The sequence below is a fragment of the Urtica dioica genome, chromosome 4 (assembly GCF_054948205.1).
Source record: "Urtica dioica subsp. dioica isolate 48M chromosome 4, U.dioica_male_clone48M_v1_H2, whole genome shotgun sequence".
In the NCBI taxonomy this organism is placed as follows: domain Eukaryota; kingdom Viridiplantae; phylum Streptophyta; class Magnoliopsida; order Rosales; family Urticaceae; genus Urtica; species Urtica dioica.
The window spans coordinates 13,151,435-13,161,123 of record NC_142759.1 but is presented as its reverse complement, the minus strand read 5'-3'; the positions used below and the strand labels follow the sequence as shown (position 1 = coordinate 13,161,123).

At 33.9% G+C, this 9,689-nt stretch overlaps 1 protein-coding gene across 1 annotated transcript; it reads left to right on the top strand.

The window, feature by feature from the left end:
• Positions 1-4,609: 4,609 nt before the first annotated feature.
• TCP-1 (T-complex protein 1 alpha subunit) lies at positions 4,610-9,652 on the top strand. The gene is made up of 17 exons (XM_089611908.1): positions 4,610-4,821; positions 4,939-5,003; positions 5,155-5,244; positions 5,332-5,418; positions 5,512-5,571; positions 5,697-5,747; positions 6,045-6,140; positions 6,281-6,346; positions 6,496-6,713; positions 6,789-6,885; positions 7,216-7,302; positions 7,471-7,605; positions 7,894-7,998; positions 8,374-8,502; positions 8,704-8,807; positions 9,109-9,199; positions 9,293-9,652. The coding sequence occupies exons 1-17, from the start codon at positions 4,761-4,763 to the stop codon at positions 9,371-9,373; spliced, it is 1,623 nt and encodes a 540-aa protein (XP_089468034.1). The 5' UTR covers positions 4,610-4,760; the 3' UTR covers positions 9,374-9,652.
• The last annotated feature ends 37 nt before the right edge of the window (positions 9,653-9,689 follow it).

Sequence of the window (9,689 nt, the reverse complement as noted above, 5' to 3'; positions counted from 1 at the left end):
CAAGACCGGCAGATTGGGAGGCTTTGTGTTTTGATAAGAACGGTGTTATTCACCAAATACTATTAGAGAAGATTGAGTGTTTGAGTGATTTGGGTTCTGTATTTACGTGATTGAAGACTCACGTGCGTTTAAAGACTGAAGTCATCCAGGCATAAGTGTTTGCTCGAAGAATGGAATTGAGGAGGATATCTCAAATTAAGGGGGAGTCCCTGGTCTAGGTATTCACTCGTGCTAATAGTTTATAGGGCTTTGATTTTGTGTTGTAATCATATAAGACCTTGCTTGTACTATTGACTACTATATAGTGAAATCTCTTCCACTGGCAAAGTGCCTCCACACATATGTGATATTGCACCAAATTCGGTAACCATATTGTGTATCGCTTATTTATCGCAATGTTTGTTGATTATCCATTATCTGTGTTCAAGCAAGTTGTCGGACACATTGTCAACACATTGTGTGCGACATCTTGTCTTTGTGACTAATTAGAATTTCACTATCTAATGTCCAAGATGTAACCAAAGCCCCGAATGTACATAGATTAACTAACAACTACAAATCTGTAAGCTATGTATAACTCATATTTCATTCCAACAGTCCTAGTTGCCTTTAATTCTTTATAATATCAAAGATAAAAAAAATTGTAACAACACCGAACGAACCAAAATGTAAAACCGGATAATGTTGTTCTAATTTGTTAAAACTATACGAATATAGTTAAACTGTTATTGCAGTACATACTAATAAAACTGAAAAATTATGTGATCAGTACCTTTTGATCAACAAGTACCAAGTTTTGACGACTAATGTCACATGAGTTCCATGTCCTAGGTTTTCGCTTTTTAGCTACCGCCAATTTAGAAGTCCGAAATCTTTCCCTTGACTTTAGGTATGATATAAACTTGATTTATTGAATGTTTTGATCAGATGGTCTTCATCTGTGCTGTTTACTAAAGATGAACCGTAAAATAATTTATTAGCCACTGACATAGTAATCTTTAGTGATGTAAAAATTTATAAATATAACACTTAGAAGCTGAATACATGGCTTTTCTTGGAGTAAAAGGTAGGTTTGTTTTTGTTGATGGAAATTGAGTTTTATAATTCCGGCCTCAATAAATTTGGAATGGTTACTTTAATTCGTGGATATGCTTATGACAAACGGTGTGCTAAAGGAGGAATTATTTAGTTAGTTGGATTAAATTGTAGAAAAAGGTCAAGAGTTACCTTATTGAGCTAATTAGTGGCATTATCAAGCATGTTATTCATGGAGCATTATTCAATAGTAGTAGTTTAATTTTATTTGAAGAAATGTGTGATTGATAACCAGATTTTAGTTCGCACATAATTTTCTAACAAAAAAGCGGTTGTCCAATGGCACATGCAAGGTAACTTGTTAGATCAAAGCAAAATAAAAATAAACCACCGCAAACAAAACAAAGCCAAATGAAAAAGCTACTAAAGTTGGAACCAATCATGCCGGCTAATGTTTGAAAGCATATAATAAATGAGGACGTACAAAAAATGAAAGTGGAGTGATGCTTGTTTGAATTATAATGCAGTTTGGTACCTTTTAAAAAAAACAATTATTTAGCAAAATAGCCAACTCAAACCTTTAAAATTGATAAATAACCAAAGTTTTATAAATACTAAGTAAATAGTCAGATATAATTTAATACACTCCTAAATTTACAAAAACGCCCAAATGATTCCCGCCCATAAGTCACAGCAGTTGACTTAAAAAAAAAACGTGATTCCGAGATTTGAGGGGAGTAATAACTGCAAATTTAAAACCTATCAACTCACAACCTCTTATCACACGACAATTAAGAAAAAAAAAGATTTCTCCCAAAAAAAATTTCCAACTCGCGTCACTTTCTCCGACGAACTGCATCCATCTTCTCCGACTATCGATTTCGGCGAGGGGATCTCAAACATATACGCATGTGTAATTTATTCCGATTGTAACTCGTATTTACTAATGTTCAACATCGATTTACCCCTTAAAAAATGGAAAATTGTTTTTTTAGGAATCGGTTATGAAATAAGATGGTATTGCTTATTCTTCTTCCTCTTGTAATGAATCAATGGATTATTGTTCATTTTTCCGAAAAATTTCACAAAACCCTAATCTTCACAATGTATTTTGGGGGATCCGACTATTGTGTTTATAATACACCTATGCATGTGTCATTTAGTGATTATAAATATGTTAAAATTATAGGGGAACCTGGTTAACGAATATATTTTCTTTTGATTTCCATTTTTAAATGTTTATTGTAAATCTTTTTTAAATGTTGGTGGTTTGGGTATGATGTCTAAAACTTGATGTGTTATATCTAGATCTTGTTGAGTAGTGTATTGATTCTGTTTTAATGTGTGTTAGTGTATGAGTAATACCATTGTAAATGTGTTTGAAGAATTGGTGTATTTGGATATTAGAAGGAAATATGATTGACATATTTTGCAGTAAATATGTGTAAATGTCAGACACGCCCAGATTATTTGTAAGTCATTATTTACACATAATACCATTGTAAATGAGTTTAAAATTGGTGTTTTTGGATTTACAAGGATGTAGGTCAAACAAACAATACTATATCGGGTTTTGCTAGATCTCTGGACCCTGAATTCAAAGTTACCCCGAAGCACAATCATGCTCATAGCCGCCACAGGAACATCCTTTATGTGCATTATAACAACATGTAAATATACGTAAATAACATCATGTAAATATACTGCATTATAATAGTATGTAAATATACGTAAATACATTAATAAACTGGGATGAACCTGGCGTGGAAGAGAGATATAACAACGTTTGAAATATATGTGCGTTAGAAACAAGAAATTTAAATAATAAAACGAGACAAGATAAATCATGCAGTAAATATAAGAAAATAATATAATAGGAAATAAATAAATTGCAACTGGCACGTCCAAATTAGTTCCTAAAATAAAGGGAATCATTAAGTTGACTAAATCATGTTCACACTTATATGAGGAATTTAAATTAAAAAAAACCGGGAAGTTATATAATCAGAAATTTCATAAAAAATTGAAATTCAAATGCAACAGGGGTAAATTTTGGATATGAAAAAACATATTATTGGGCCACGTCATCCGAGTGACTATTTACTTAGTATTTACAAAACCTTGGCTATATAGCAAATCATAAGGTTTGATTTGACTATTTTGCTAATTTACCCTTAAAAAAATTGAATTTGGTAGTTGTTTTGTATTATTCTTTTTAGGTATTATTTAGAGGAAGAGAGAAACGAGTGTTTTCGACCTTCGGTGAGGAAAAGAAAGGAAAATAATGTCGTACATAATTGTGACAAACCTAGAACACAGTCGATGTTTAAATCTAATGGATTTACTTCTGGATAGGTGCCTAACTCGTCAATCCCTACGAAGACCATAGTGGCAAGTGGCCAAGTATTTTCGATGATGAGCAATGTCATATGCGGTCGATGATTTTCTCATAACTTCAACAAGCTCGGTATAGAAAATCAGCATCGCACTAGTTGAAGTTTCAAGGAATTCGACGCATTAACTCTGTGTTCATGTTTTTGGTATCCAAACTTCAGATTCACATTATCGAAAATAAGAACTAACTCCAAAAAACCATATATTAAGGAAATAAACACTAACTCCAAAAAATTATATATTAAAAAATTATGTATCTATTGAAATTAAAAAAATTGAACTCTTCATATTTTTTCACTTCAGCATTTTATTAATTTCATAAAAGTAATTATTAAAAATTATATTCTTACTCTTAAAAACACAAAATATAAGTTGAATATATAATTATGTATTCTAGAGTAAATTTTTTTTAATGATACTTTTATTATTATAAACAAGTTTTATTGTTTATTATTGCTAATTTCAAATTTACGTATAAAACAAAAAGACTACAAATACATTTATTAATCAAAACTGCATATACCTCTTTATCATGTAAAATAAAATATAAAGAAGTGTGTTATTGTTCGTATTTATTCTACACACATCACTTACAAAATTCATAATTTACTATTATTGTCTTTTAACTTTAAAAGTCTTTTAATCCTTCAACCATTGGTTTTCTTTCCATTCCATGATATTGTGACATTATTATTTATAATAGAAGGTAAATGGCATGCAACTTATTTTAATTATGAATTAATTAATAATTACATGTTGTAATATTATATATTTAATAACTGAATACTATATATAAAAAAACATATGTACAAAATATCTGAAAATATGAATATTTCCAACTACTTATATGTTTTAACTAAAACATAATAAACCGTTTAAAAAAAAAAAACTAAAACATAATAAACATATTGGATAATTATCAAGAAAATTACTATTATTATCTTTATAAACTCGTAAACAGTTTAGAATAGTGTTACTTTTTTTTAGTAAATCCGTAGCAACGCGCGGGTCAATAAACTCGTTTTACACTAAAAATGACATCAATTTAAAAACAAACGAATAGGGAAATAAACGACAAGCTCAATATATCCCTAGAAATAAACGACAAGGAGATAGAAACGACAAGTGTGGAATTCTAGACCAAATACAAAAGAAAACCCTATGCTCTCGTTTTGGCGGTGTCACTCTCGAAAGCGCTAGTCTGGAAGTAAAGCCTTGAACTTACGTGAGGCGGTTTTGATTTTTGACGATTTCATTTTCTTCTCCGAGTATCTCCACAGATCTGATCTAGGGTTCCTAGGGTTTCGATTCCTCTTCGTCTCTCTTCCACAATGGGCGCACCCGATATCCTCGGCGACCGCCAGTACGGCCAGGACGTTCGTACCCAAAACGGTACAAACCTATCTCTCTCTCTCTGTATATATATATGTGTATACATGGATATTTAATGATGTATGTGTGCTCTTACGTTGAAGAAATGGACTGAGTTTATTCCATGTATGCTTACAGTTATGGCTTGTCAATCCGTTGCAAACATCGTCAAATCGTCTCTAGGTCCCGTTGGCCTCGACAAGGTATATACACTAAAGAACCTCAGTTTCTGCAATCGAAGTTTCTAGAGCTTCCTTTTATTTTGACCTAGAAACGACTAGACAGTGGTTTCTTTGAATGTTTGTACTCTTAATAGTTAAATCTGTGACTAATATGTACTGATAAAATTTTCAGATGCTTGTGGACGACATTGGTGATGTAACCATCACTAACGATGGAGCCACTATACTCAAGATGTTGGAAGTTGAACACCCAGCTGCCAAGGTGAGAGATATTGGAGTGTTTTTTTTTTTTGAAGTGTTTATTTGGTGCGAATGTGTGTTTGAACACCATTTTTTTTGGGTGTTATAGGTTCTCGTGGAACTGGCTGAGCTTCAAGATCGAGAGGTCGGTGACGGGACTACTTCGGTTGTCATTGTGGCTGCAGAGTTGCTTAAGGTCAGCAGAGTATTTATACCGAGTTTATTTGGGCAATGTGAAAAAAGATGATTGAGATTGTAATATGTGAGATTTCTGCTGCTGTTGCTGCAGAGAGCAAACGAACTCGTGAGGAATAAGATTCACCCAACATCTATAATAAGTGGTTACAGAGTGAGTCCAATTTGTTTTACTCTTTTGCGTTCTAAGTTTTCAACGCCCTTTTATTTTGTGTGCGTAAATTTTCAATTATTAGTGTTGTTATTTTTCACCTTACATTCTCTATCTCAATGTCTCAGCTTGCTATGAGGGAAGCATGTAAATATATCGAAGAGAAATTAGCTGTCAAGGTATGGTTTTCTTGCTGAAGTTATTAAAGCTGATAGTGTATCTGATCCTTGCATGTCAGGAAAATGTATTATTCTTCCAATTTTCCATGGAGCATTACGTCAAGTAGTGTTTGACAAGGCTTAAGTTCAATATTTTCTAAATCTACAGCTGATTTTAAATTATGGATGATGTACATGGGTATTTTGGCCGTCTTGTGAATGATGACATGATAGATATTTTGAATTCTGTAGTAGCTTGCAGATTATTTTATGTGTGGTATAAGTACCTGATTTTGTTATTTATTCTTCACTTTATAGGTTGAGAAACTTGGAAAAGATTCTCTTGTAAACTGTGCCAAGACAAGCATGTCGTCAAAGTTGATAGCTGGTGAAAGTGACTTCTTTGCCAATCTGGTATGCTATTATGCTGAGAACTTGCGAGATTAAATAGCATCCCCCGTAAACACTGCATTCAATTTGAAATATATAAATGACATGGTTGTTTAATGGTGCACTGGGCGGTATTCATTTTTTTGGATGTTTGTTCTTTCTAGGTTGTTGATGCAGTGACAGCTGTAAAGATGACAAATGCTAGGGGGGACATTAGATATCCGATTAAGGTTGGTAATCACTGACCTTCTCTATTGGTGTTATATTTAATGGTTTCAGTGTCTTGATTATCATGTGGTTAATCATTACTCTTTCAAACTCCTTCCAAGTTTTCATGGTTTTGAATTGCATGAAATTTTTTTTCTTTCGTACTGTCCAGGGGATTAATATTTTGAAAGCTCATGGAAAAAGTGCTAGAGAAAGTTATCTCTTGAATGGATATGCTCTAAACACAGGTCGTGCCGCACAAGGAATGCCAACTAGAGTTTCCCCTGCAAAAATTGCCTGCATTGACTTTAACCTCCAGAAAACAAAAATGCAACTGGGAGTTCAAGTTTTAGTAACTGATCCCAGGGAGCTAGAAAAAATTCGACAAAGGTAAGTAGCTCATTGGACCTAAATTTATTCCGGCTGTATCTGAATGTCTTGAATGATGTGACCATGTATTCACAGGGAAGCTGATATGACGAAAGAACGTATTGAGAAACTTCTCAAAGCAGGAGCAAATGTTGTTTTGACTACAAAAGGGATTGATGACATGGCCCTCAAGGCAAGCTTTACCTATTTTTGCTTTTCAAACTTACTGTATATATACATGACAACGATAATGTAAATTGAATATCCTTCGAATTTTTGTTAGCATGGTGCAATAACATCTTTTGGGCATGTGTGCGTGAAAGTCAATTTTCTTTATTATCTCCACCTCTAATATCAAAAGAATAAGTGTCGTTGTGAAAGAGTTCCCATTATCATGACCAGTAAATTCACAACCTCCCTTTCTAGTGTTTTTTAATTGTGGAGACAGTGCATACAATAATTTCCTGCTTTCGATTTATTTGAGAGATGTTTGGCGGGTATTCTAATTCATCCACGTGTGCAGTATTTTGTGGAGGCCGGGGCTATTGCTGTGAGGCGAGTTAGGAAAGAAGATATGCGCCATGTTGCAAAGGCCACTGGTGCAACTTTGGTAATGCTGCTCTGTTTCTTTAGTTTATATTTCTAATTGCTTTAGTTCAGTTATAGGCTTGTCAAAGCTGTTACTATTATGAGCTTTTTTTTAATAATATTTCTACACTTCTTATAGCCGGGACCTGTTAGATTTTATCCGTATTTGCTTATGTTAATGTATCTGTAGGTCTCAACTTTTGCTGACATGGAAGGGGAGGAAACATTTGAGGCATCATTTCTTGGTTCCGCTGATGAAGTTGTGGAGGAGCGAATTGCTGATGATGATGTGATTATGATAAAAGGGACCAAAAATACGAGTGCAGTGAGTCATAAATTAAACTTGATATACACTATGTAATTGTTTAAAGTAATGGATTTCTGTTTAACAACTTGAGTATCCATTCGTCTTTTACCGATCATTTATTTATTTATATTTCATATTTTATATTTATTTTGGAAACGAGTATTGATGTGAATTGTCTATTTTACTTCAGAAAAATTTGCTCAAAGGTATTTTTAGATAATATTGGCGTTTCGAATACCGACTTCGTTCTTATTATTGATTGCCATGTGAAAGTGAATTGTCTAACTTTGGTTCATTAATTTCTAGGTATCTTTGATTCTAAGAGGTGCCAATGACTACATGCTTGACGAGATGGAAAGAGCTTTGCATGACGCTCTATCGATCGTGAAGAGAACCCTCGAATCAAACACGGTAAATGTTTACTACAAAGGCCAAAAGCCATGTCACCTCTAATCTGAAATGGGATTAGGAAATTTGAAATTTTAAGTTTTTGGCCCTTGTATAGTGTTTGCTTGATTATTATGGGATGCAACAGGTTGAGATTACTTTTTTGAAAAATCATAATCTTGAGTTGATCACTTGGCTGTAATCTTTATTGTTATTCTTTAGTCAAGAAATGGTCATTCTACAGTCTTAATTCAATCACAACTTTGCCCCCGTGACCCCAAAAACATGAAAAAGAAAAGGAATAAGAGAGAGAAAAGTAAAGCAAATGGTTTGTAACAAAATAAATTTCATTTGTTGGTGCTCATTTCATTGTCGATATTGGCTGTGACTATACAACAGGTGGTGGCCGGTGGCGGTGCTGTTGAGTCTGCACTATCTGTCTATTTGGAGTGCCTTGCTACCACTTTAGGATCACGTGAACAATTGGCAATTGCAGAGTTTGCTGAGGCTCTGCTAATTATCCCCAAGGTGTGTTTTCCATAAAAGTTGCTAATTATCCCCAAGGCTTAGGACATATGAAGTTATTTATTTGAATAATCCCCTCTTCCCAAATATTAGGGTTCGGTTGGCGGACCTGATTTTTTTTCCCTTTCATATTCTCTAATTAGAGACCTTTTTTTTTTCATTAAATATAATGTAGAACAATAAATTTGAACTTTGGTTTTGCAGGTCCTATCTGTTAATGCTGCCAAGGATGCAACCGAGTTAGTGGCGAAGTTAAGGGCATACCATCACACAGCACAGACCAAGGCAGATAAGAAGCATTTATCAAGGTATTCTATTTGCTGCTTTGTCTATACAAGATATGTTTTGTATGCATATTTATGGGGGGCAGAAATATACATTGGCTTTATAATTCTGCTAGTGAAAGTTCAGGTTTGTACCATGTTATCGCATTTACATCATCATTGCTGTAAGTGTTTGTGAAGGGTGTGGAGTTAGTGGCGAAATCATAGAAGAACCCATATTTTGATGAGAATAAAAGAAAAAGAGGGCCAAAACGATTAAATCTGAACGACAATGGGAACTTTTTTTTTTGTAATAATAAGCTTTTTTATATTTTTTTTATTGTAGCATGGGATTGGACCTCTTAAAGGGAACTGTGCGCAACAACTTGGAAGCCGGAGTCATTGAGCCTGCAATGAGCAAAGTGAAGATAATCCAGGTATTAGTCAGTTCTATGTATTTTACACACCAATGAATTGTCATTACCGAGCTCTGTCTAATATGTTTTTCCATTAAATCCTCTCTTCCACAGTTTGCAACCGAAGCTGCTATTACAATTCTTCGAATCGATGATATGATCCGACTTGTCAAAGATGAGAGTCAGGAGGAGTAGGGGAGGCATAGCATCTTTGGAGAGGATGGGATTTGTGGTTTGAGTTGGGTTTTGTATTTAACGTTGCAGAAACGAGAACTTGATGTTGTATGTGTGCTTTACCGAGGCTGAATTCGTTTTTGATCAAGGTCCATCTTTTTTTTTTCTTCTGGAATTAGGGTTTATAGAATATCATGAACTATGGGGACTTGGTGATTTTGTAGGGGGGGTTCTGATCGTAACACTAGAGACTGGATACTACATGTTTATTTTTGTTATGTAGTTGAGGCTTTTTCCCAAGCAGTGTTTCTTTGTTATGAAAAAGCAAGGAGGATAG